General features: G+C 51.2%; 13 protein-coding genes and 1 non-coding gene across 14 annotated transcripts, besides 2 other annotated features; 6 read left to right on the top strand and 8 right to left on the bottom strand.

Moving 5' to 3' along the window:
* Nucleotides 1-497: a telomere (chromosome II right end terminal telomere repeat; composed of approximately 20 copies of a 24 base repeat unit, and occasional sequence varients of this repeat).
* Nucleotides 498-1,947: a telomere (Chromosome II right subtelomeric sequence. Shares some sequence similarity with other subtelomeric regions.).
* Nucleotides 1,948-2,046: 99 nt separating this feature from the next.
* Nucleotides 2,047-2,991, top strand: AGOS_ABR251C (ABR251Cp; the record flags this gene model as incomplete). Its single annotated transcript, NM_001355303.1, has 1 exon — nucleotides 2,047-2,991. One exon carries the CDS (start codon nucleotides 2,047-2,049, stop codon nucleotides 2,989-2,991), a length of 945 nt encoding a protein of 314 aa, NP_001342245.1.
* A 4,144-nt stretch (nucleotides 2,992-7,135) lies between these two features.
* Nucleotides 7,136-7,714, bottom strand: AGOS_ABR250W (ABR250Wp; the record flags this gene model as incomplete). The annotated part of the gene is made up of 1 exon (NM_001355302.1): nucleotides 7,136-7,714. The coding sequence occupies one exon, from the start codon at nucleotides 7,712-7,714 to the stop codon at nucleotides 7,136-7,138; it is 579 nt and encodes a 192-aa protein (NP_001342244.1).
* Nucleotides 7,715-8,527: 813 nt separating this feature from the next.
* Nucleotides 8,528-9,280, bottom strand: AGOS_ABR249W (ABR249Wp; the record flags this gene model as incomplete). The annotated part of the gene is made up of 1 exon (NM_208551.1): nucleotides 8,528-9,280. The coding sequence occupies one exon, from the start codon at nucleotides 9,278-9,280 to the stop codon at nucleotides 8,528-8,530; it is 753 nt and encodes a 250-aa protein (NP_983198.1).
* A 787-nt stretch (nucleotides 9,281-10,067) lies between these two features.
* Nucleotides 10,068-10,853, bottom strand: AGOS_ABR248W (ABR248Wp; the record flags this gene model as incomplete). The annotated part of the gene is made up of 1 exon (NM_208550.1): nucleotides 10,068-10,853. The coding sequence occupies one exon, from the start codon at nucleotides 10,851-10,853 to the stop codon at nucleotides 10,068-10,070; it is 786 nt and encodes a 261-aa protein (NP_983197.1).
* Nucleotides 10,854-11,174: 321 nt separating this feature from the next.
* Nucleotides 11,175-11,927, bottom strand: AGOS_ABR247W (ABR247Wp; the record flags this gene model as incomplete). The annotated part of the gene is made up of 1 exon (NM_208549.1): nucleotides 11,175-11,927. One exon carries the CDS (start codon nucleotides 11,925-11,927, stop codon nucleotides 11,175-11,177), a length of 753 nt encoding a protein of 250 aa, NP_983196.1.
* Nucleotides 11,928-12,348: 421 nt separating this feature from the next.
* Nucleotides 12,349-13,104, bottom strand: AGOS_ABR246W (ABR246Wp; the record flags this gene model as incomplete). Its single annotated transcript, NM_208548.2, has 1 exon — nucleotides 12,349-13,104. The coding sequence occupies one exon, from the start codon at nucleotides 13,102-13,104 to the stop codon at nucleotides 12,349-12,351; it is 756 nt and encodes a 251-aa protein (NP_983195.2).
* Nucleotides 13,105-14,008: 904 nt separating this feature from the next.
* AGOS_ABR245C (alpha-mannosyltransferase) lies at nucleotides 14,009-15,934 on the top strand (the record flags this gene model as incomplete). The annotated part of the gene is made up of 1 exon (NM_208547.2): nucleotides 14,009-15,934. The coding sequence occupies one exon, from the start codon at nucleotides 14,009-14,011 to the stop codon at nucleotides 15,932-15,934; it is 1,926 nt and encodes a 641-aa protein (NP_983194.2).
* A 294-nt stretch (nucleotides 15,935-16,228) lies between these two features.
* Nucleotides 16,229-16,300, top strand: AGOS_t0042. Its single transcript has one exon. It is a non-coding gene; the product is annotated as a tRNA-Glu (tRNA).
* Nucleotides 16,301-16,637: 337 nt separating this feature from the next.
* On the top strand, nucleotides 16,638-18,152 carry SWP82 (Swp82p; the record flags this gene model as incomplete). Its single annotated transcript, NM_208546.1, has 1 exon — nucleotides 16,638-18,152. The coding sequence occupies one exon, from the start codon at nucleotides 16,638-16,640 to the stop codon at nucleotides 18,150-18,152; it is 1,515 nt and encodes a 504-aa protein (NP_983193.1).
* Nucleotides 18,153-18,185: 33 nt separating this feature from the next.
* On the bottom strand, nucleotides 18,186-19,541 carry AGOS_ABR243W (ABR243Wp; the record flags this gene model as incomplete). Its single annotated transcript, NM_208545.1, has 1 exon — nucleotides 18,186-19,541. One exon carries the CDS (start codon nucleotides 19,539-19,541, stop codon nucleotides 18,186-18,188), a length of 1,356 nt encoding a protein of 451 aa, NP_983192.1.
* Nucleotides 19,542-19,585: 44 nt separating this feature from the next.
* Nucleotides 19,586-19,972, bottom strand: AGOS_ABR242W (SelT/SelW/SelH family protein; the record flags this gene model as incomplete). Its single annotated transcript, NM_208544.2, has 1 exon — nucleotides 19,586-19,972. The coding sequence occupies one exon, from the start codon at nucleotides 19,970-19,972 to the stop codon at nucleotides 19,586-19,588; it is 387 nt and encodes a 128-aa protein (NP_983191.2).
* A 111-nt stretch (nucleotides 19,973-20,083) lies between these two features.
* RGD2 (GTPase-activating protein RGD2) lies at nucleotides 20,084-22,273 on the top strand (the record flags this gene model as incomplete). Its single annotated transcript, NM_208543.1, has 1 exon — nucleotides 20,084-22,273. One exon carries the CDS (start codon nucleotides 20,084-20,086, stop codon nucleotides 22,271-22,273), a length of 2,190 nt encoding a protein of 729 aa, NP_983190.1.
* A 63-nt stretch (nucleotides 22,274-22,336) lies between these two features.
* SIC1 (cyclin-dependent protein serine/threonine kinase inhibiting protein SIC1) lies at nucleotides 22,337-23,020 on the bottom strand (the record flags this gene model as incomplete). The annotated part of the gene is made up of 1 exon (NM_208542.1): nucleotides 22,337-23,020. The coding sequence occupies one exon, from the start codon at nucleotides 23,018-23,020 to the stop codon at nucleotides 22,337-22,339; it is 684 nt and encodes a 227-aa protein (NP_983189.1).
* Nucleotides 23,021-23,303: 283 nt separating this feature from the next.
* Nucleotides 23,304-24,020, top strand: BOS1 (Bos1p; the record flags this gene model as incomplete). The annotated part of the gene is made up of 2 exons (NM_208541.2): nucleotides 23,304-23,306; nucleotides 23,361-24,020. The coding sequence occupies 2 exons, from the start codon at nucleotides 23,304-23,306 to the stop codon at nucleotides 24,018-24,020; spliced, it is 663 nt and encodes a 220-aa protein (NP_983188.2).
* Between the last annotated feature and the right edge of the window lie 2 nt (nucleotides 24,021-24,022).

Here is a 24,022-nt window from a genome sequence, read left to right as displayed (position 1 = left end):
CACCGCTGAGAGACCCATACACCACACCGCTGAGAGACCCATACACCACACCGCTGAGAGACCCATACACCACACCGCTGAGAGACCCATACACCACACCGCTGAGAGACCCATACACCACACCGCTGAGAGACCCATACACCACACCGTTGAGAGACCCATACACCACACCGCTGAGAGACCCATACACCACACCGTTGAGAGACCCATACACCACACCGCTGAGAGACCCATACACCACACCGCTGAGAGACCCATACACCACACCGCTGAGAGACCCATACACCACACCGTTGAGAGACCCATACACCACACCGCTGAGAGACCCATACACCACACCGTTGAGAGACCCATACACCACACCGCTGAGAGACCCATACACCACACCGCTGAGAGACCCATACACCACACCGCTGAGAGACCCATACACCACACCGTTGAGAGACCCATACACCACACCGGTGAGAGACCCATACACCACACCGCTGAGAGACCCCGCAGCCTTGTGCGCCCGCGTGCGCCCGCGTGCCAACTGCCCCGGCGGCTCGTTGTCCGGCAAGGCCCCGGCGAGGCGGCGGCTAGTTGTCCGGAGCGTGCACGCTATTCCAACATGGCATGACAACTTTTTCGCGGTCTTGAGATAGGTCTTGATCTTGAAATGACTCTTTCTGTCTGGAACATCTGGCTTTGTCATAGAGCATATTTTTTCATACTAAGTAACCTATAAAACTGTTTCAGTTCCTACATATTTGTTTGACTGCCACTGATTCATTTGCAGTTTATGTGTCAACTGCAGTACTCGTGAGCCGCTTCGTAGCTTCCCGTAAGCCTCACCCAGAAGTAGATGCAATCAGAGTACTCACCGGCCCAGGCACTGCTGAGGAACAATCCAGTTAAAGCTGCAAGTTGGGAGATTCTCATATTTCTTTGCTAGTGGCTTACCGTACTACAACCAGGAGCAGCTATTACCGCGCCTGCCCCTTTTATAGTGTTAGCCAACCGTTGAGCAGCACATATCCTTTGTGTCCATCGCTCGCCCATCATAGGCGTATCCGTTACACTTCTCCCTCCAAGCTTTTGGAGTGCGATGTGTCTCTTATCTTCGAGACGCATACTCCGGAAAAGCTAGCCGCCCTGCCTCTGCCCCTTGTTCGGCGAGCCCTACGGTGAATGCACCCGGACACCATAGGACACCGTGCACGCCTGAATTCAGGAACCCCACTGCGTAAGAATCTGAGAAGCGGCCTGTGCGGAGATCTCTGTGGAGACGCCATTACCGCGCACCGGCCCCTTTTATATCGTTGGCCAGCCGTTCCCAGCATATCTTCCTTGCGTCCATCGCTAGTCCATCGCTGGTCCATCCTAGGCTTGTGTCTAGACCGCTCCCCCGACGTTTTGGAGTGCGATAGGTCTCCTATCTTCCAGTCGCGCACGCAGAGGTACGCTCAGATGTTCGCCGAGGCCTTTGCTCCAGAGTACAGCAAGCGCAGCTGTGGATAGAGAGACACATGCAGCCTTATCCATACCTAAAAGTCGCATTGCAATACGGACATGCCACGCAAACGAAGCCCGACAAGCTGCAAATCTCCAGTGGCTTCGCAAGCTACTCTTATACCCGAAACCATGGGTTACACTGATGCGCAGCTGTGCCGCGCAAGCTACATTGGCCACGGACTAATAGCGAGTGCGTGTACATGCCAAGCCTGCACGTCTGTCAATTCACTACCGTGCAACTAGTTTTTCCGGAGTGCGCGCGCCGGAGTAACTGTCCGGATCGCCATGATGCGAGATATCTGGGGGCTGCGTGCTGCGCGGCCTTCTCGAAACCACCCGCTGTGAGATATCTGTAGTGGGGTGCCTGCGCACGCGTCTGAGGGCTCCGGCGAAGCACCAACGAGAAAAACTTGGAGAGGCGGACTCTACAGCCATTCGTACGTCGACACCATCGTGCGTTTCCTGGCGCGGCTGCAACCACCCCTCGTTCGCCATAAAAACTGCCAGCTGAATCTGCCATTTACACTGGCCCGCTGCCACGTAGTCGCTGAGATGCTGCGCGATATAGAGAGCACACCCCTCATCGAAGAGCATGAGCATTTAGAGCAGCTTTATTTATTTTATCGATACCAGTACAGACTGGCCATATGCTGGCTATTCTGCTGCGTCAGCCACCTTTCTTTCTGTAGCTGCATTTTGACCAGAACCTGGCAACTGCCCCAAGATGAACATGTGAAGAAGTTCATTTCCATGCTCGAATATTATGATTTTTACAGTTCCACTGCTTGTGTGGCAATTTCGATACCAATGGTGCCGTATCTCATAATGAAGAGATGGGAGTTCACAATTTTGCCATTTTTCCTAATTCCGCTGATCGTATACGCTTCAATGTTATGGTGGGTTGGTGACTGCTTATTAAACCTCTTCCCATTGGTTAAGTCCTGGTCTCTGGATGATATTGCAACCTATTGTATTTGGGAGGGCTGTATTTTGTGCGCGGTTGTGGTTTTGGTTCCGCCAGCTGCAAGCCTCATACTTTTCCGCAAAGCTGCGCCGACTGGGGAGAGAGCACCGGAATTGTATTTGGGGGCTCATCTCGATGCGCCAGGCAATGATGCTGAGCTAAATGACGATTCTCTTTCCATGAAATCCGCTAGGACACTTCCTAAACTAAAATTAGTTAAGATGTTTTTGGCTGGCCTTGTTTTCCCTTACTTACTTATCCAAGTATTCTTTGTTATCAGGGCATACTCGGGCTCGATTTTACGTGATATTTCTGGCAAGTCCGAACTGTACGCTCACGCACTTTTGGTACTGCTATACGCTAAGGTAGTAAGATTGCTTTCCATGCTGTTCTGCATTTGTTACAGTTTGATCTCATCAAAAAGAACAGAAACCGTGAGCGTTGTCGGGCCCCTTGTTTTCTTATACCAAAGTGGCTTTGTTATGGATTCCTTCTACGGATATATAGTTTCTACCGTCGACCTTGTAGGCTAACACAATACTGCTATATCCACTACATCTCATCTGTATGTGGAAAGGAACGCAGCAGACGGGAGTCACTCGCAGAAGCTGCCAGAGGAGGGATAAGGCATAGAGAACACATTGTTATAATCTACGTTCGGCTTACGTACGAATTAATATAATTTCATTGTTTTTAGATTTTGTCAGAGATTTCCCTGTGTATGGATCATTTTATTGTAGATCGTCTGCAATATCAGATAGAGACCAGGCTGCAAATAAATCAGTATTATAATCGCCACTGACGCTGAGGCATAGCTCTTGGCTGCGACAGGGATTGTAACTGCGCTCACGTGGCCGATCCTAGCGGGGACCACGAGTGGTGATGAAGGAACCAGAAGACTCTTGATTTATGTTCACTCCATCTTTTAAAGCTGGGCCCAAAGCAAAGATAGAGGTTGCGCTTGCTAACAAACAAATAACACCGGATAATTTCATTTTGCTGATTGTTATAGGGTTATTCAATGTAGACGGATATCCCACAAGAAATATGCAGTGCTTTTATATGCCGTTAATTTAAAAATATACGTATTTCTACCTCATTTACTTTCTGCACGCTTGGTAGCGCAATGGTGAAGAAGACTAAGATATAGTCAAGTGACTCACCCGACACATTCCTCATAAATTTAGTTCTCCCTGATCTCGCCCAGAAGCATCATGCAATTCAAAAATTATAGCGCACATGTACCAATACGACAAAGCAGTTGATATTCCCTGGTAAGGCATACATGCACGTCTGCTTACTCAGTGGAAAGTATTTATAGCATAACTATAGTCACTTACTAAAAAATAGGAACGCCCGTTAAGCACATCACTGCCGTTGTTTCAGATCAAAAAGCAACATTATTTTACCGGCGTGGCGGGTATCCTTGATGAAGATATAAAGACGGCTTAGCCACTTGGGGCCCTTAATTCTGAAATCATAGTTCCAGGCTATATTATTTGTAGCGTAGCATATGTCATCTGGTATACAATATTGTTTTACAGGCACCAGTCAAGCCATGGATTTACGAAAATGAACGGCTAGCTAGGGGTATCGCTGCACGAGGCGGGGCTGCATTGTCGCAGCCGGTCCACACTAGTAGAGGTGACCAACATTCTTTTGCCGAGGCGGAGTCTTGCACAGAGCTCGAGCAAAGTAATAAGATGTCCCTCGAGAGCCCTGAGTACTTTGCTGCGCACTTAGGTTTCGCTTTTAATATTTTTATTTAATATTTCTACTTGATATTCAGAATGATAATTAAATACTGGCACCGTATCATCTAGGTGCGTAGGATTCACCCCCTAACACTATACCCGCCTCAAATGTACGTGCATTTTTTGATTGTCCGAGATTTGGTTGATTGACTGTCATCATTTGTCTACCGTTGGGCGAAATCGTATTTGATGTGCTGTCTCCTAATTTTTAGCGTTTTCGCTATTATATGCTATTTTTCTGTGGTTAGGGCGATGATCAACTTGGGGTCGTTCAAGCGTGCAACTCTTGCACACTGTAACCAGAAGCTGCCACCGGCGCCATGAGAAGATGATATGGAAATATTAAACCCAATCCTCGTGCATTTTCTGGCGCTGTTCTCAAGCACCCCCCCTCGCCCCCCCCCCCCCCCGTTTGCTAGAGAAAATGGCAGCTGAATATATTACTTACGCTGACCGCTGGTACGCAATCCTTGGAATGCTGCCTAACTAAGTAACTACCTACCTGCTGGCCAACGACGGAGGTCTGAGCCGTAAAACATCCCTTCTTTGCGCTGCGATATTATCTACTTTTGGGGATAAGCGTACCACCATGTGGCCATTGGCAGAAGCTTCCAGGAGAATAAGCATAAAAAACATACATTGCTTTAATCTATGTTCAATTTACATAAAATTCTGGTATAATTTCATTGTTTTTAGATTTCTTTCTGAGATTTCCTTGTGTATGGATATAACTTTATTGTTGATCTTTTGCAATAGCAGATGAATACCCGGCCGAAAAACTCAGCATCATGACCAACGCTGAGACATCGCTCCTGGCTGCGACATGGATTTTCACTCCACTCGCGTGGCCGATCTTAGCGGGGACCGCCACCAGTGACGGTGATGGTAATAGAAGTATCATCCCCTGCAACCTTTACTCCGTCTTTTAAAGCCTGGTCCAAAGCGAGAATAGAAGTTGCGCTTGCTAACAAACAAATAACACTGGATAATTTCATTTTGCTGGTTATAGGGTTATTCAATTTGGATATCCATCTTACAAGATATATTCGGTGCTTTTATATACCACAGCTCATGTTAAAGTATACCTCTTACCAATCCATATCCTTTCTGCACACGTGGTGGTGCAATGGTGAATCATGAAGGATAAAATAGTGGCCGACCGACATGATCTCAAGGGTTTACTCTTTCGCCATCATCATTCAAAAGCAGCATATCCCACAACAATTCATAGTACTCATGTAATTAATAATTTAAAGGAGTTCATAATCTCTTGGCAAAACATACCTTCACGTCTGCTTCCTCCAAAAAAGGTGTCTGTCACTGTAATGGCATGCACTAAAACATGGTAACTCTCCGAGAATGGCAGCATCGCCGTTGTTTTAAGTGAAAAAGATTACTCTTCATTGTCTCGGCGGCGCATCGATCTGTATCTGGAGAAACACACAAATTTACCATTTATCCACTCTTCGCTTAGAGTTAATGACGCTAAAATAGTGCCAGTGTAGAGGAACATATGTCACCTGGTATGTAAGGAGTGGCGCTGACTTGGTCGGGTCCTATACAGCGATTTACAAAAACTAATTAGTTAATACTATGCAGAAGACAGCTATGAAAGCAGTATACAAAGCAGATATGTCTCATGGCTGGTTTATGATAAAGATAAAATTTGTGCGCAACTAAATAAACAGCAATGCGTGACTCATCTACATCATCTTATAATACAGAATTAATAATAGATACGGGCGTTCCAGAGCAATTCATATAGCAGAGAGCTACCATGCAGACCGATAGTAGCTGTAGAGCAAGAAACATGAGGGAATTGCTGCCGCATTTACCAACCACTCCCCCCAATAATTATTGTAGCATGTGTAACTATTCGGCAGAAAAATACTATTGGCATTAAAAAAACCCAACGGGTTAAGGCCCTTATTTATGGTGTTTATCAATTCCAAGAAAACGTCAAGCAACCAGCCACTCTTAACAATCTGGCAGCTTGACAGTAAGAGATGAAGGCCGGACTTTTTCAACTGCACGCGATGCATCCACGTCGGCAAGAAAAGATACTATAAAAGATAATAACAATTAAATATTAACTAGCAGCGAATGTTGTACATTCTAACCCACACAAATAGCTACTATGCACATATGTAAGTACTGAGAGCATCAATGTTTCTCTCTTGACTACGTATATTTGGGTTTTGTATATACTAGGTGTTTTGCCGCCTTCCGCGCTCTATGAGGCTATGATTTGCTCGGAAATTTTTCACCTCGTATAGCAGCTTTAATTAATCTTTACGTCCCACCGGATACGTGACATGGACATGCGTCTCGGTAAAAAGATGAATTTCGGACAGTAAGCAGTACATACAGTCTACATGCATTTCTGGGACAATGTGCCTGCATATTAGTGGAAGCCGTCAGAAAGACCTGCAGGGCACGCACCATACATATAGTTTAAATCCAAAATATAAATTATTTTACTTATTTTAAATCAACTATGTTATTTTCTTACCAAGGGTTACCAACATGGAGGGAGTGTAAGCAGAGTACTTTGCAAACAAAACCTCAGCTTATAATAAAATTATAATGTCACGGATTGGCAGTTACGTATTAAGGTTGTAACATTCTTCAGCTATGTAAGGTAATGTCTTGCCTCATTATTTGATCTGGTAGCCTGGCCCGCTGCTTACAAAAGTAGTCCTTGTATTTTAGTCCCCAAATAAAGCCTCGTTCCGAAACACGTAGTGCGGAAATTTAAATTCGGCACTGAAAAATAGGGATGATATATAAATGCAGGAACTATGCATCATCTATCCACTTTTGGAGGACCCAGTACACCTTTCATTATTAAACCGAGCTATATCGAAAGCTAATATTCTACTACCTAAGTTCCATGTGCACTGAATCCTAAGTAATTCGTATCTCATAACAAAAAGGCACAACATACGGCCACCGTTGGCAGGAATGAATACATGAAGTTAAAGTTTGCGTGATTAGAGGTGATAAGTCCGCCTTTGGTATCTGCCGTACTTGAAGTATGCCAAGCTTTATGACTTGATACTTGGTTTGTGCTTTGACAGAAAACATTGATGACGGGCATACAGCTACTATAATGACCATACAGATTTACTGCTCTAGTCGACAGTTCATTCCTCAATTCGGAATCAATCTGGGGTATTTTACTGAGAGCAGCACTAATGAACTCTGGTGCATCGTGAAACTCTTCTTTACGGGCGTCAACAGACGCCGCAACATCTAATGCGGAATGAAAGCCTGGATTGTTATCAATTACACGCCGCGCTGGCACCTTATCCAAATGAGCATGATGGCCTACAAATTTAGGCTTTTTACCGACAGATGGACGTCGAGTTATCTGTGGGCCAGTAATCAAACTAGTTAACGAGTCTCGTGCCGGTGTGTGAGTCGCAGCCGCTAATGCCAAGACCAAACAAAACTGTGCGAACAGCAGAAGCCTTACCACTGCCATGGTATTGAGAACCATTCGGTTGGTCCACTACTAGAAGCAGCGACGGTTATGCAACACTCTTTATATAGGTCCAAGCAGCCAGCGGCGTGATCTATTGTCAAATTAAAAATAGTAAATTACAGCTTTAGGCGTACGCTATGCAGCATCCTATTTCCATCGTGAATGAAATACAACAATCCAGACCTCTAATAAAATCTGCGCACTAAGTTCGGTAGGCTGCTGTTGTGGAAACCGGGTTAATCTCGACTAGGAACCTGCTACATCAATTTGAAATCCAGCCGTAATTACATGATAATTTAAGCCGATGGGTACGGCTATGTTTCTATGCTGCGCCACTTCATCCACATGGCTCTGGTGCTTGTGTTTGCAGTCGCAACTTGGAGACGTAGGGTAACGTTAAGTTACGATGAACTACCTCCATACACCTTACACTGCCAATAACCACTTTAGACGCATCACCACATAATGTGCTCTGAAGCAATGTGGATTGATCATATTGCCATGCCGTGAAATATTTGTCGCTGATCACCGGAGATAACTCCGCTAGCATTGGCACTGCACAGATGGCTGCCAGCGTACTTAGCATGCACATCCACGTCCAAAATAGTGCTCGAGTGGGTGAACATGGCAACCAAGCACGACCACTATAAACCAGGTCCTGTCTTTATGGTACCTTGCTGGTTGGCTCTTCGCCATGCTCCTTGCTACTTCCCGTGCCAGCGTCTGAAAATTATCCAACTTCCGCTGTCCGCTGTATGGTTCATGTCGAATGCGCACTTACGGTAAAAAATCTGCATATTCTGAGGTAGGATATATAGAACTAGGCCTTCACAACTTAGTGTAAGCTGCCAGTTTCTCACTGTCGAATGTCACATACTTGCCGTTCAATTCTTCGGGAATGCCCTTCGCTGCCAAGGCGGCCAGGACGGTACCGGGCTCTTCTGGCGAAACCATGCGGATCTGCTTGGTCAGTTCCCTTACGGAGTTGTCCTGCGTTCCAGCCGCCTTGTCCGCAGCAACGAGCGCAGCAGCTGTCATGTCGGTCTGGACCAAGCCGGGGTCCAATGCGAGTGACCGAATTTCAGTTTCCTCCATCGCAAGGATCAGAGCAAAGTGATTCAAAGCGATTTTGGACGACGCGTAAGCTGCCAGCGCAGGATGGCCCATCTGACTGAGCCCCGAGGTTACGGCAATGAAAGCGCCCTGCGACTTACGTAGCAGTGGAAGCGCCTTGCTGGCCAGATTCACGACGCTAAACAGATTAATCTCGAATAGGCGTCTCCATTCCTTGATGTCCGCCTCCGCGATGCGTTGTTGGTACGAGACACCCGCGTTCGCTACGACAGCGTCTAGCCGCCCATACTCCGAGGACACCTTATCGATCACGGCCTGCACCACACGCTCGTCAGTGACGTCTCCGACAACATAGTCGAATTTCTTGCCATGTCTCGCCTTCAGCTCCTGCAATTTGGTTTCCGCCCGTGCAACCCCTACTACAACCACGTCGGGGGTTGAGCACAATCTGTCAACGGTTGCCGCGCCAATGCCACGCGATGCACCTGTCACAATTATAACCTTCATTCTTGCTTGGTACTTTATCTTCAATGGGCCACGAACGCTCCCGCTGTTAGTTTATATATGACTTCAGGGGCTGTTGGCACAGCTCACTAGCACACTACCCTTCACATGTCACACCAGTTCGAGAATGAATGGCACAGTTCCATTTGTAATCATGATTATCAATACAATATGTGTTGTAATTATTGATTTGTAATATGCATAATATAGATGGTTATGATTTGTAATACAGTAAATATACGGTAAATATAAAGTATTTTAAGGAATATTTATAATTTTTAAAATAAATAAAGACATATATATAATATACATATTGGGGTTTTCGCACCAACTACGACCAATTTTGGACCTCTAGTACAGCCTGTGTATTATTACGTTTAACAGGCTGATTCTGCTTTGGCACGCCCAGCTCACCCCCAAGCAAGAAAAAGAACCGATTATAGCTCGTCGAGACGTAGGGTAACGCCGAGTCACGCTTATCATCAGCACAAGCTCCTGTCTTCGTACTAAATTAATGTCTTCATTTTATGCTATCTATACACTTTTGGCGACGCCCGACATAGTTCTTGATTGTTTCATAACCATCAATTATCGCTATTATAGAGCAATGCACATCAGCGGTGACAGATCGCTGTTCAGTCCCTTTCTTGCCTTGTACCTTACTCCGCACCTTGTTACTGTGCGCGCCAGCGTCTGAAAAATATCCAATTTTCACCATAGGTTTGCTACCGAATGCGCACTTACGGTAAAAATTCTGCATATTCTGAGTAGGGATATATAGACTAGGTCTTCACAACTTAGTGTAAGCTGCCAGTTCCTCACTGTCATATACTACGAACTTGCCGTTCAATTCTTCGGGAATGCCCTTCGCCGCCAAGGCGGCCAGGACGGTACCAGGCTCGTCTGGCGAAGCCACGCGGACATGCCTCATCATCTCCCGTGCGGCGTTGTCCTGCGTACCGGCAGCCTGATCAGCAGCATTGAGTCCATCAGTCAGCATATCTGTCTGGGCCACGCCGGGATCCAATGCAATTGTCCGAATTTCCGGCTCCTCCATTGCAAGAATCATAGCAAAGTGATTCAAGGCGATCTTGGACGACGCGTACGTGGCAACTGCAGGAACGCCCATCTGGCTGAGCATCGAGCTCACTACGAGGAAAGCGCCCTGTGACTTACGTAGCAGTGGAAGCGCCTTGCTGGCCAGATTCACGACGCTAAACAGATTAATCTCGAATAGGCGTCTCCATTCCTTGATGTCCGCATCCTCGATACGTTCATGGCCCGCGACACCCGCGTTCGCTACGACAGCGTCTAGCCGCCCATACCCCGAGGACACCTTGTCGATCACGGCCTGCACCACGCGCTCGTCAGTGACGTCTCCGACAACATAGTCGAATTTCTTGCCATGCCTCGCCTTCAGCTCCTGCAATTTGGTTTCCGCCCGTGCAACCCCTACTACAACCACTTCGGGGGTTGAGCACAATCTGTCAACGGTTGCCGCACCAATGCCACGCGATGCGCCTGTCACAATTATAACCTTCATCCTTGCTTGGTAATTTATCTTTAATAGGCCCATGGATGCTCTCGCTGTTAGTTTATATATGATTCTAGGGACCGCAGCCTTTGCCTCAGGCCACCCGACCACTCGATAACCAGCACACTAGAGATATTGTCATTACTGGGCCTGGGACTGGATAGCCACCTATTTGTAATCATGGTTACTAATACGATATGTGGTGTAATTTATGATTTGTAATACCGTCTGCTCCGCAACTTGCTACTACTGCGCCAATGTCTGAAAAATATCCAATTTATACTGTAATTTTCATATGGAATGTGTACTTACGGTGAAAAAATTGATATATGGATCTACGGTAAAGAAATATAGACTGTGTCTTCATAGACTGGTATAAGCTGCCAATTTCTCGCTATCAGCTCGAACGTATTTGCCGTTTAATTCTTCGGGAATGCCCCTTGCTGCTAAGGCAGCTAGGACGGCACCAGGCTCTTCTGGCGTAGCCACGCGTACCTGCTTGAGCAGCTCACGTACAGCGTTGTCCTGTGAACCGGCAGCCTCGTCAGCAGCGTTGATTCCCTCAGCCAGCATATCGGTCTGCACTGCACCGGGATCCAATGCAATGGTCCGAATTTCAGGCTCCTCCATTGCAAGGATCAGAGCAAAGTGATTCAAGGCAATCTTGGAAGACGCGTAAGCTGCCAGAGCAGGATGGCCCATCTGGCTGAGTCCCGAGGATACGACAATGACGGTGCCCTGCGACTCACGTAGCAGTGGAAGCGCCTTGCTTACCAGATTCACGACGCTAAACAGATTAATCTCGAATAGGCGTCTCCATTCCTTGATGTCCGCAGTCGCGATACGCTCATGGCGCGAGACACCGGCGTTTGCTACGACAGCGTCTAGCCGCCCATACTCCGAGGACACCTTATCGATCACGGCCTGCACCACACGCTCGTCAGTGACGTCTCCAACAACATAGTCGAATTTCTTGCCATGCCTCGCCTTCAGCTTCTGCAATTTGGTTTCCGCCCGTGCAACCCCTACCACAACCACGTCGGCGGTTGGGCATAATTTCTCAACGGTTGCCTCGCCGATACCGCGCGACGCGCCTGTTACAATAACAACCCTCATTATCGGTGTGTCTATTCTTGACAGCAGGGCACTGACTGCCTTCACTGTACGTTTATATATGACTTAAGGGGCCGCAGCCATTTACATCAGTACACTTTAAAAGTTGAACGCTAATCTTCGTGTGAAACATGCTCTGAATATAGATATTTAGGAATTGCAGGGATTGAAATATAGTGCAGCCGGCGATAATTCGGAGGTCTTAGTGTGTTCTAGGGGAATCCTTCTCGCTGGTTTTCAGAGCGAGCTACAGTCTTATTACCACACACTTTGCATGGTTCTATATTCCATACATTGTTACTATCGGCGCCAGCGTCTGAAAACTATCCGGATCCCGCTGTATGTTCCACGCCGAATAAGCACTTCCGGTAAAAAAATAGACAGAGTTTCGCGATCGAGAGATGATACAAATAGACCCAGGCCTTCACAACTTGGCGTACGCCGCCAATTTCTCGCTATCAAATTGCACGAACCTGCCATTCAGCTCTTGAGGAATGCCTTTCACTGCCAGGGCAGCCAGTACGGCACCGGGCGCATCTGGCAGAACGACCCGACCCTGCTTAAGCACCGCTTTAAAGAAATTGTCGCGCGCGCCGGGCGCGTCCTCAGAAGCATCGAGCGCTTCCACTGTCATGTCGGTCCGGACCACGCCGGGTGCCACCGCAACTGCCCGCAGGGCAGGTTCCTCGGCCGCCAGAATCCGTATGAAGTGATTCAATGCGATCTTGGACGATGCGTACGACGCAGACGCCCGGTAGCCTACCTTGCTGAGTCCTGAGGTTACCACAATCACCGTACCCTGCGACTTCCTTAGCATCGGAAGCGCCTTGCTCACCAGGCTTACCGCGCTAAACAAATTGATCTCAAACGTGCGCTTCCACTGCTGGATGTCTGCCTCGGCGATGCGTTCGAAGCGCGAGACGCCTGCGTTCGCTATGATGGCGTCTAGCCGCCCATAATCCGAGGACACCTTGTCGAGCACCGCCTGCACCACGCTCTCATCGGTGACGTCTCCAGCAACGTAGTCGAATTTACTGCCATATCTCTCTTTCAGCACCTTCAAGGTCTTTTCCGCCCGCGCAACTCCCACCACCACAACGTCGGGGGCTGTGCACAACTTTTCAACGGTTGCCTCACCGATGCCGCGCGACGCGCCTGTCACAATGATAACCCTCACCATCGGTGTGCCTGTCCTCGACAGTGCACGGACTGTCTCCGCTGTCCGTTTATATAGGCGATTGCGGGGCCGCGACCCCTTGAGACCAGCCCAATTTGAGAGCTGGAACCACACTCTTTTTTTGGTCTACATTCCGGCTGAGCGGGGTGGATGACCGCGCGGTCCATTGGCACCGGGCACGACGGTCGTGGTTTAGCGCGCCGGGCCCGCATGCGTCCCGCCGTTGGTGCGGTACGGCTAGATCAGCGGCGCCGCGTGCGCTGCTGCGCACCCAATCTACATAAACAGAATGACTTAGTGTCCGTCTTGTTCCTGGCTTGCGCCAATCTGCAGTGACGTAGGCCCCGCGCGATCTGCTTCGATGACCAGCACGTGAGCACGTGCTTGGACACCACAACGGTCTACGGAGGCGCACAATGCATGGTAGCCTCGCCATTTCGCGGCCATCGTAGTGGCGGGGAAAATCTCCAGTGGCGACCGTTGGCAAGATATGGACTGGAGGCGATATGCACGCCTTCGGAAAAGGCTACGTATCGCTGTGTCACCGGCTGGTGCTTATTACAGACACCGGTCTGCGGCGATGCCAGGCGGCGTCGCGTACGGCCGTGGTACAGAAAGTTTCGGAGCATTCGCGACTGGAAGCTTTTAGGTCGATGCACAGCTCGCGCGCACGGTGACAAGGTTGCCAAGAGGCTCTTTGCTGCGATGGTAGGCAACATAAGGTGGGTACGCGCAGCCCGTGCTGCATCCGCTCGTCACTGTCCTGCCACGAGAATTGAAAAGCCCTATCTGGAAGTAGCTTGCACAAGCATGATTGCCTTTTCAGGTCCCCATCAATGTCCAGCTATAAGGCCATGGGGTTATTAACAAATGGTGTTCATATGGACATGGAATCAATAGTATTTATATGTGCAAGTGGTGCGGGCGCTGGATCGTCCTCGCATGGGAGCATCAGATGTCATATCGGCGAAGCCTTTCCATATGGCGGCTACGAACGATACGAGTTCCGCTCCTGCTTGCGCTGTTGGGGTCTGTGAGCGTGCTGCTATTGCTGTCGCTGACGCCACACATGTGGCCTGGATGGCCATCTCCGGCAGCACGGGAGGTCCCGGCTTCACCAGAGTCACAGGCCCCGGCTTCACCAGAGTTACAGGCCCCGGCTTCAACACAGCCACAGTCCCCAGCAGGGTCTAAGACGCTACTGCAAGACTTACTGCTAGATAGCAAAAAACCGGAGGGGGCCTCTACGCCACAGATGCAGTGCAAGCGCTACTTTGAGGGCACATATCTCCGGGAGCCTTCCTGGGCAAATAGCGTGTTGCGCATGGCAGACGACTTTCTTACGGCTACGCAATACACAGCGAGGCTGTTGGAGCGGTGGCGCATATTTGCTGATTGTTTCGTTATTCAAGATTTCCGGATCTCAGATACGCTATCAAACAAGATAGACATGCACGACTTCCATCAGCGGATGTTCCCTTTCTTGGCGAAGAAGAGAGAATGGAGGGATATGTGGCCTGTCATCACGGATATCAACACCGGGATGACTTTTGAGGGCGGGGCTGTGTGGGAAGGGCGCCAATCAGAGATTGACGATGGTGCATCTTTTTGGAAAAACTGGCGCTCTTTTTCGCACGGTAAGGGAATCACGATGTCGGTAGGGGACGGCCACTTGGAAATGTTACTGCGCATGCTCACCGTGCTGGATTATTTGGGTAATGAGCTCCCAATTGAGATAGTAGAGAAAGGCGGTGAGCTTTCACAGCAGTTTAGGGATAAGCTGACGGAATTCGTCCGTAACAAGTCCAAGCAGAAAGTGCGAATTATATCATGCGCCAGGACATTGGACGAGACGCATGCAAGACTAATTTTTGGCTTTAGCTGCAAATGGGTAGCGTTAATGTTTAACACTTTTGAGGAGGCGATCTTTTTGGATGTTGATGCTGTGCCGTATATTCTACCAGAGCAGTTTTTCGATATGGAGGGATATAAATCGACAGGTATTATGCTCTTCAGGGACCGTTTGATAGACCAGCATGTGTCAAAAGAATGTCCAGACGCTGTGCGACAAATGATTCCCACACAAGAGGAGACCAGCATCTGGAATCACAAAGCTAAGTTCAGCGGCCCAGCCGCCAACAAGGAAGCATATGACAATACCAAAGACGAGGGGGCAGCCGCGGTTTACGATCGGTTCTTTAGGGATCATTATTACCATGTCGTCGAGAGCGGCGTCGTGGTGTTTAACAAAAAGAACAAACTTCAGTCAATTGTTAACTCTTTTATGCTAAACCTGAATTTCTATTACGTCGGCTGCTTCTACGGAGATAAGGAGCTGATGTGGGTGGGCCAGCTCCTCTCCGCAGAGGATTATTATATTCATCCAGCACCTCCCGCCATATTAGGCAGTGCCGAGGAGTTTGAGCGCGAGGGAAATACTGTAAGTTATCGGGTTTGCGGAGCGCAGATTGGCCACATGGAACTGGATGGCTCATTGCTATGGACTAATGGTGGTCTGAGGACATGCAAATTTACGGACACTGCTGAGCAGGATTTCAGTAAATCGCCGGAATATTTCAACCCAAAGTACAGTAGCCCCCAGCAATTACAGGAGCACTATAGCAAACCTTTGGAAATCCAGCTTATTTTTATTCCCGAGCTCACATATTCCGTTTGGGAGAAATCCGTCGAGTGCCAAGGATATACATGGTGCTCAACTGTCACTCTGAACCCAGAGAATCCCTCGGAGTTCAAGTCCATAGTAATGAAGGGCGACACGCGGCTGGAACATTACAACAACATATCACAAAGGTGGAATAGCGCGTCATTTTGATAGAGTATACCTTCAGTGTTTTCTGGTATTATTCTGGTCTTATTGCACTGTATAGTTGAAGTTCGGTTACAGTGCGCACTGTGTAATATTAGCTAATGAACTAGAGCGCGAGAATCCCGTGTTGAGCTTAAGAGACTCTACATCGCCAGAGGGCTATTGGCACGCACATCTGATATCTACGGTGAGTAGTAGTACGGAAATAAACTGCAGTCAATACAGGGTCATGGTATCTTTTAATGCTACTAGCCAGACTTACAGACATATACCAATCTATAGATGTTAATCTAACATCCATCCGATATAGTGTAACGGCTATCACATCACGCTCTCACCGTGGAGACCCGGGTTCGACTCCCGGTATCGGAGCATTTTTGCTTGGACTTCTCACACTAACAATCCTGTCGGACTGTGCAATAGGTAGACCGTGGGTGAGACCCCATCGCGCGCATATGTTTTTGGTGTGAAAGCAGTTGACACTAGCATTTGCCGACGAAGACCAATATCGCCGGTTTCCAAGGATGCGGAAATCCCGTCAGATTCGGCTATCTTCTACTGCTGTTACTGTGCCCCGCGGTTCATGAGCCTTCCGGTCATGTGACCTTTAAAGCGTCGTCTGCCCGGGCAAGTCGGTGATCCCAATAAAACTCCCTCCCGATATCGAACACAGCAGTGCAGCAGGGAAACAAGCTAAAGATAGGGCGCCATGAGTGACTTGAAACCTGAAAAGCCGCAAGTGGTAATTCACAAAGTCAGCGGAAAGACAATTGAGGAGCACAACCTGTATGTGCTGAAGCAATGCACACAAATATGTCACGACAAAGAACTCGCTGGAGGCAACGAACTGACCAGACCTCCTGTCCGACAGCCAATTCTACCGCCACACGTTATAAAAACGCGGATGGATGATGACAAAGATGCGTATTTTCTTGGCAAGCGGGATCCGGGTGGAGACACGAAAGTAGACAGACACGGACGGCTGTTGGGTGGAAGGAACTACCTCGTGGATACATTCCAGCTGCCCCAAAAGACACATAATTTCTATGTGCTTGTCGACGAGCTGATAGAGATTTTGCATTTCGAGGGGAGCGGCTCTGACTTTTTGCACCTGCATAATCAGCTGTACCCGCTGGAGCTCAAAGACAACGAGCGGGCCTTGCTTGCAGACGCTGGGTTGATCAAAGGCGAGCTGCGCTCCCCATACTACGTTACTGCACTCTCTTCATACATCATTTTTGGTGCTGCTATTGTGGCGAGCGGCTGTAGGATAATAGATGACTACTGGGAGCAGCCCTTAAAGGAGCAGGGATTCACCATGCACCACCGTGTATTCTCTCTGAACGGCACGCAACTTTCATTGCTACGCCTGCTGAAACCCCCGCGTCCAGAATCGCATCAGCAGGGTGAGAAGCTGGATACCAACTGGCTACAGAAGTGGGAGGATCCATACCCAACGATCCAGGAACAACCAAATGCTGAAGCACGGCGGGAATACGCTAGAGAACACGCCAGAGGTGAGCACATAACGATGATTGTTCCAGGTCAAAGTATTAGCGGCAGTATAGAACTGAGCCTAAATTATAAACTTCCTAAGTACCACTACAAAAACTCATTTGCTAATGCGTTGCAGAACAACATCCAGGATGTCCCCATAGGACAGCACCGCACCGTGGAGACAACGCCGAACGCCCCGGTAGGCCGGCCCTCCAAACGTACAGACGAACAGAAGGACCATCTTTCGGAACGTGACCACTCTTTGAATATCAACGGCTGGAAATTTGAAGCGATCCCACTGGCTCCCTCCAGGTTCAATCCAGGGCGTACCGCTAAGGGACTACCTTACTACGAGAAAGAAAAGCTACTCCAACGATTGCGCAAGCTTACGCCGAATCAAGTTAGGGAGCTGGAATACCTCCACGATTCAGTGCACCTGAATACCGGGCTCGGCAAAATACGACAGAATAGACGGCGGAAGTGGAGTAAATATTGGCAACACAAAGCTGGGGCTCCTGTGGGTCTTACTTCAGACCAGGTCACGGAGTTTAGGGAGAAGTACTTGCCTGCATTGCTAAACCAGGTTGATACCGAGATAATATATGATGAGGAACGCAACCTGGACATCATCCACAGCACACACAGAAGGCCGAATGCGAACTTCTTTGGCCATTCCAATATTAGCGGGTTCAAGCCCCCATATAAGGAAGACCCAAAATATAGGTAACTACTTCGCAATACGTACTATTAAACTGAGTTTTTAAAGCAGTTTCGCCTTGACGATGTCCTGACGAATCTGGAACGTATAGTAGGCCATGACCAGCATGATCAGGCCCAGAGGTATCATCCAAATTAGTAATTTCTGTACAATGTCGTCAACGTGCGGCCCTGCCTGCATTAAGGCTTGCTGTTTCGTTGCTTCCTTAAGCTGCTGTTGCTCCTTCAGCATTTTCTCCAGCTTGCTGTCAAATTGGTAAAACTTCTCGAAGCTATATTCAGGATTGCCATCAGAATCTGTGCGCGTCAACCGTTGGATATTCTCAAGCAGCATATCAAGCTTCTGCAATTGCGAGCGCTGTGCTTCCTGGAGCTTCCTAACGTGCGTGAAGAGCTCGCCAATATCGTTCGCAAGCAACTTACCTTCCAATCCGTCTAGTTTCTTGTAAATATCCACATTGGTGAATTCCGACGCCATAAGTTCGAGTGTGTTCATCTCCTTCATGTGCTTCTCGCCCGTTTCCTCATCCACAGATTTGAGCACGAGCTTCGGCTGCGGCATCGATACGGCGTTCGGTAGAGTCGCCTCTGCAGTCAACCCATTGTACAGATCAAACTTGAGCAGTTCGAATACCTCGGGGGTCACACTGTTATCAGCGGTAATACCGATTTGATAATTCCCCTGGGGAAGTTGGACCTGCCGTGTCTGCAGACACACGTTGTGGTCAATCTGCACCTTCAACAGAGTGCGCGCAGAATCGTAGCTGAGTCTCACGGTGGTGGGCACATCCGAATCCTGATATGGCACAATACACGACCCAAACGTGCTCTCGTGTACGTCTTCCCGGGTCAGGGGCTTGCTCCCATCGCTCAGACGTGCGGTTAGGGCCTCACGCAGCGGCCCGTTGGAGTCCACCAGCACCTGCAGACCGTCAAAGCGCGACGGGCCGTAGTACAGACCTGTGTCCTTTCCAGTATTCTCCGTCAACAGCCAGAAAGCAAGCCCGCCAGCGCTTTTATCGTTATGTCCCCGGGCCCGCAGTGTCCACTCCACCGTAAAGTCCCCCGCCACCTCGTAGCTCTTCTTGTGCCACACCCCACCCTTGCTCTTTTCGCGAGGCGTCAGCACAATACGCCCCTCCTCAAAAGCTGCATCCCCCGTCAGCAGCCAATGTGGTGGCAGCTTCGTCTGCCGCACTAGTTCAGGCATCGAAAACTCCTTATTATGCGCACTCGCGCCATCATCACCGCTCACTGCGTGTGCTGCCGCACCGGTCGCTGCAAAACACACAGCTAACTTCGCTATCTTGCTCAGCTTCATGCCGTTCGAGTTCACGGCCAGCAGTTGGTGATAGGGAACGGTCAGCGCTGCTGGCGAAAAAGCCTGCGTCATGGGCATAATGAAAAGAAATTTCGCCAGCGAGATGAGCTACGTAGGAATGATTATGTATCCCCGACGCAATCATCGCAATGCTGCAATGGCTCGGCGGGGGCTTTGAGCAGGGCGGCCGGAGCAGCCCTTGCTATGTGGGCGCCCAGGGCGGGTCCGCTGTCTGCAAAAAGAGTGGCTTTGACAGCCTGCTTCAGATATTTACTATCAGGAAAACCATTGTCGCGGCGCCGATCCCAGATGGTGTTGCCGCTGTCCGTGGCCTCTTGTTCTTGGCTTGCGTAACAGAGGACCTGGAATTGACCGGACGGACCCGGTACGAGGGCAATCTCGGCTAGGGAGTCGCCGAAAGTCTGTAGCAACTCCTGAGCATACCAGCTTGCGCGCAAGCCCCAGCGGCAGCCGGTGCAGAAGACGATTGCGACCTTCGGGTAGGGCATTTGGTTGTGTGTTGTATTACGTAGCGTTCCGGAGCTGGGGTGGGGGGCCAGACTGTCAAAATTCAGCCGGAAGAGGCAGCGACATGCACAACTACGACGAGGTACACGGCGATGGGGGCATTCGTAGAGAGTTTCTGGGGCGATGATATAGCAGCTGGTGCGGAGGCGCTCTTTGGACAGCTGCGGCGGGGGTGCGAGCAGAACGGGCTGTTTATCCAGCTGTTTGCGTCGCGGATGCAGTTCGAGGTGGCGCATGGACGGCAGCTGTGCGGGATTGAGACAGGCGTGGACTCATTTGATGCGACGGAGACGACGGCTGGAGCGGCGCTGCGGGAATTGTTGGATCAAACGGCTCAGGAGGGGGCACAGCACCTTGCCATCGCGGCGAACATCGAAAGCACCGTGCTATCGCCTTTCAGCCGCTGGTGCGAGGGGCATCAGGAGAGGGTCGAAGAGAGCGAGAAGGCCGTGCGGCGGCAGCTGACAAGCCTGGGGCGGGCGCGGCGGCAGGTGGAAAAGCTGGAACAGACGTATTTCAACAAATGCCGGGCTTACGAAGACTACAAGCGTGAGCAGCTCACCGAGGAGGAGCTTGCTGCCGCGCTAGAAGCTCTACAGTTGCAGCGGGAGCGAGAGAGCCAGGCTGCGCGGGATCGCGAGTTCCAAGAATTCGGCAGCTTTGGTCCGGCGCGGCTAGACTATCGGTCTGCGCGAGAACTGGTGCACGCGCTGTTGACCCGCTTGGAGAAGCACGAATACCGCGTACCACTGATAAACTACGTGTTCCAGGGTACGAACAATGGCAGTGAGATTGCGCGCTTCCTGTTTGAGTACATGTCGCTCGACGACCTTGACGAGGCGGAAGCGGCAGGCCAGGATTTGCTCAACAAGGGGTTTTTGAAGTATTGCAACGGCGTAGGCGGGGGCTTCGTTAACTCGAAGAAGTTCCAGTACCAGTGGAAGGCCTATGCATACGAGTTTGCGCGGGTTGCTAACCAGGCACAGAACTCGGAGGAGGCTTCTCAACAGGGGGACGCGGAGTCTGACCTTGCCAGCGTTCGTAGCTCCACGGACACGAATCGATTCAGCCTGTTCGTGCAGGATTTTGCGTCGAGAATCACCAGCGCCGACTCTGCTGCGGCCTCCGTGCACAGCCGGGACTCAGAACCGCCTTCACCTGCTACTCCCCAGCTGACCGAGCAGCAAAAGATGCTCTCGAAGCTGGCAACGGAGGTAGAGAAGGCAGATGCGAACTACCGCCGAGAATGTTCAAAGCTGGATATGCTCCGCTGTAGCACCGAAGAGTTGATGATGGAGCATTATGATGCCTTGGAGCAGTCTGAACGTGAGCGTCTTGAGATGCTCAAAAATGTGACACTAGACTTTTGCGCGACCATCGGGAACAAGATTGCAACAATGAAGATTGCTATTGAGCGGATGATCAGCTGCGAGAATGCCATGGATCCTGCAGCGGACCTGCTCGCACTGGTAGAGCGGCACCGGACCGGAGCGTTCCAACCGAAGGTTGTGCCATACAACAACTACTACAACCCGGGAGGGTTCCAGATTTTTGGGATAGATCTGGAAACCCGCTGCAGGCTGGACAAGAAGGTGGTGCCGGTGCTGGTCTCGAGTATTCTCTCGTATATGGATCAGCTCTATCCAGATATGCCGGACGACCACGCGCGCGCCACTGTATGGACGGCGCCCGTCCGTCTACAATATGTCCACCATTTGCGGAAATTGATCAACGAAAAGCCGGGCAGCGCCGAAGAGGATATCTTCCGCATATTTGGCGAGGCGAATGCCGAGCCCGCGCATGTGGCGAGCGTCCTAAAGCTGTACTTGCTCGAGCTTCCTGTACCGCTCATCTCTAACGATATCTACGACGTCATGCGCGGACTCTACACCGAGTTCCCGCCGGGCAGCGATGCGGACGAGGACCAGCGCCTGGTAAACTCCCAGCGCGTGCAGGGCCTCACCAGCACGCTAGGCACGCTCTCGAAGCCTCGCGTGGCAACGCTTGACGTGCTCACAAACCACTTTTACCGCCTCATCAAGATCATACGAATGAGCGAATCGCAAGAGTCCAAGGACCTTGCAGATCACCTCGTTGCAGAAATCGCAAAGGAGTTCGCGCCCTGCATAATCAAGGCCTGCTTTCCTATCGGTCCGGAACTCGGCCGCCAGATCTTCTCGGACCTGCTCATGTACAAGAAGCAGGTCTTCCGCGACCTCAAGCGCCAGGGCTCGCGGCGTAAGACCAGCGGCACCGCGACTGAGGAGTCTCGTCCCGAGTAGTTGTATTATTTGTCCAGTTTCCTACGTACAGATAGTTATTGACCATACTAAAGTCCGGCACGGTCACATGCCATCGCCAGGCCGCCCGTCCTCCAGCTCGCGGGCAAACAACATGCGCGGCTTGAACAGCTCCTGCTCTTCCGGCGTGAGCTCCCGCTGGTGCACCGGGCGCCCGCGCTTATCCACGAGCGTCACTGCATGGCCGATGCTCGGGTCGGCCGCCTCGAGTTGCCGTGCCCGCTCGCGCCGCTCGTCTGCGCCCGCCACGCCGCGCGCCAAAAACGGATTCTCCAGCCGCAGCGGCCGCACGTCCTCCTCGCCCTCGTCGTCTGACGACCCACACCCCGACTGGTTATGCCAAGCCTCCGCCAGTTCGAACGTCACGATCCGGCTGCTCGGCGTTCCGGGCTCCTGGCGTGCCGCCTTTCGCCGAGCGGGCCGCGCATCCCCCCGCCGCGCCCCCTGCCGCCCGGGCGCGCCACCCTCGCGCGCAGCAGGAAACAGCACCCGCGCCGTCGTCCCCAGCTCGTCCAGCGCGCCCGCGCGCCGTCCCGCCCGCCGCGGCGTCTGCTCCGGCGACCGCACTTCGCCCTCCGGCGTCCGTGGCCGCGCCACCCCCGCCTCTCCCTTGCAACCCACCGTTCCCGGCGTCAACAGCCCCCCGCCGGTCACCGCGCGCCGCGGCGTCGCCATCTCGTCCTGATCTGCTCGCCTGCTCCGAGACCGTGGAGGCGTAGCCGGCGTCATCTCGCTTTCCCTTCTCGGCGCCCACTAGTTCCGCCTGCTCCGTGTATGTTCTGCAACTGCGCTCCCGGATCCCCGCAATAGCTTGATTCGATCGTCTGGTCGCGTACCTGCTCGACTTCTCTTGCTCTTCTCTATGTTCGTTGCTCACGGCCGGAAAACCACTACAGCACAAAAAATTCACAAGGTCCGCCGCACCAGCCTTTTTAATTAGCGCAATGGCAGCGAGTCCTGGTATATAAGGCAGAAGACGGGAGGCGGACAGCTACTACAGGCTCATCGAGGCATGGTATGTTGCGCGACAGTGGCGGCAGGGGGCAGGACTAACCTTGATGTTCGATAGAATGCGTTGTACAACCACGCGGTGAAGCAGAAAAAGTTGCTGGAGCAGGAGCTGAATCGATTTGAGCTCGGGGTGGCGGCGCCGGTGGGGCTGCAGGGTTCCATATCGACGGCACTGGTGGGACTGGAGCGCACAATTGAGCAGTATCAGGCGCAGGTGGCGCAAACGGGCAGCGGCGCGGAGGCCGGCAAGCATGCGCAGCGCGTGGGCGAGCTGACGGAGTGCGCAGCGAGCGCGCGGCGGCGGTTCGAGGGGCTGCGGGCCGCGAGCATGCAGCCGGTGGCGTTCCAGAGCGGGGCGGCAGCGCCGGAGGGCGCGGTGAGCCAGCGGGCGGCGGGGGCGCGCACGACGATCAACAGCGCGGGCGGGCTGCCGTTGTACGAGGGGCTGCGCCGCGAGCAGAACATGCTGGCGCGCGGCAACGCGCGCCTGGACAGCATTCTGCAGATGGGGCAGGAGTCGCTGGAGGACATGGTCGAGCAGCACCGGATCCTGCAGCGGGTGGCGGAGCGGATGCAGGGCTCGCTGCGCACGCTCGGGGTGTCGGATGCGACAATCGAGCGCATCGGGCGGCGCGTGAAGAAGGACAAGGCGATCTTCTGGAGTTCGCTGACCCTGCTGGTGGTGGGTGTGTATTATGTACTGCGAATCTTCGGCTAGAC

This window comes from Eremothecium gossypii, chromosome II (genome assembly GCF_000091025.4).
Source record: "Eremothecium gossypii ATCC 10895 chromosome II, complete sequence".
NCBI lineage: Eukaryota > Fungi > Ascomycota > Saccharomycetes > Saccharomycetales > Saccharomycetaceae > Eremothecium > Eremothecium gossypii.
Note: the sequence above shows the minus strand (reverse complement) of the source record. Positions and strands in the feature narration are given on the sequence as shown.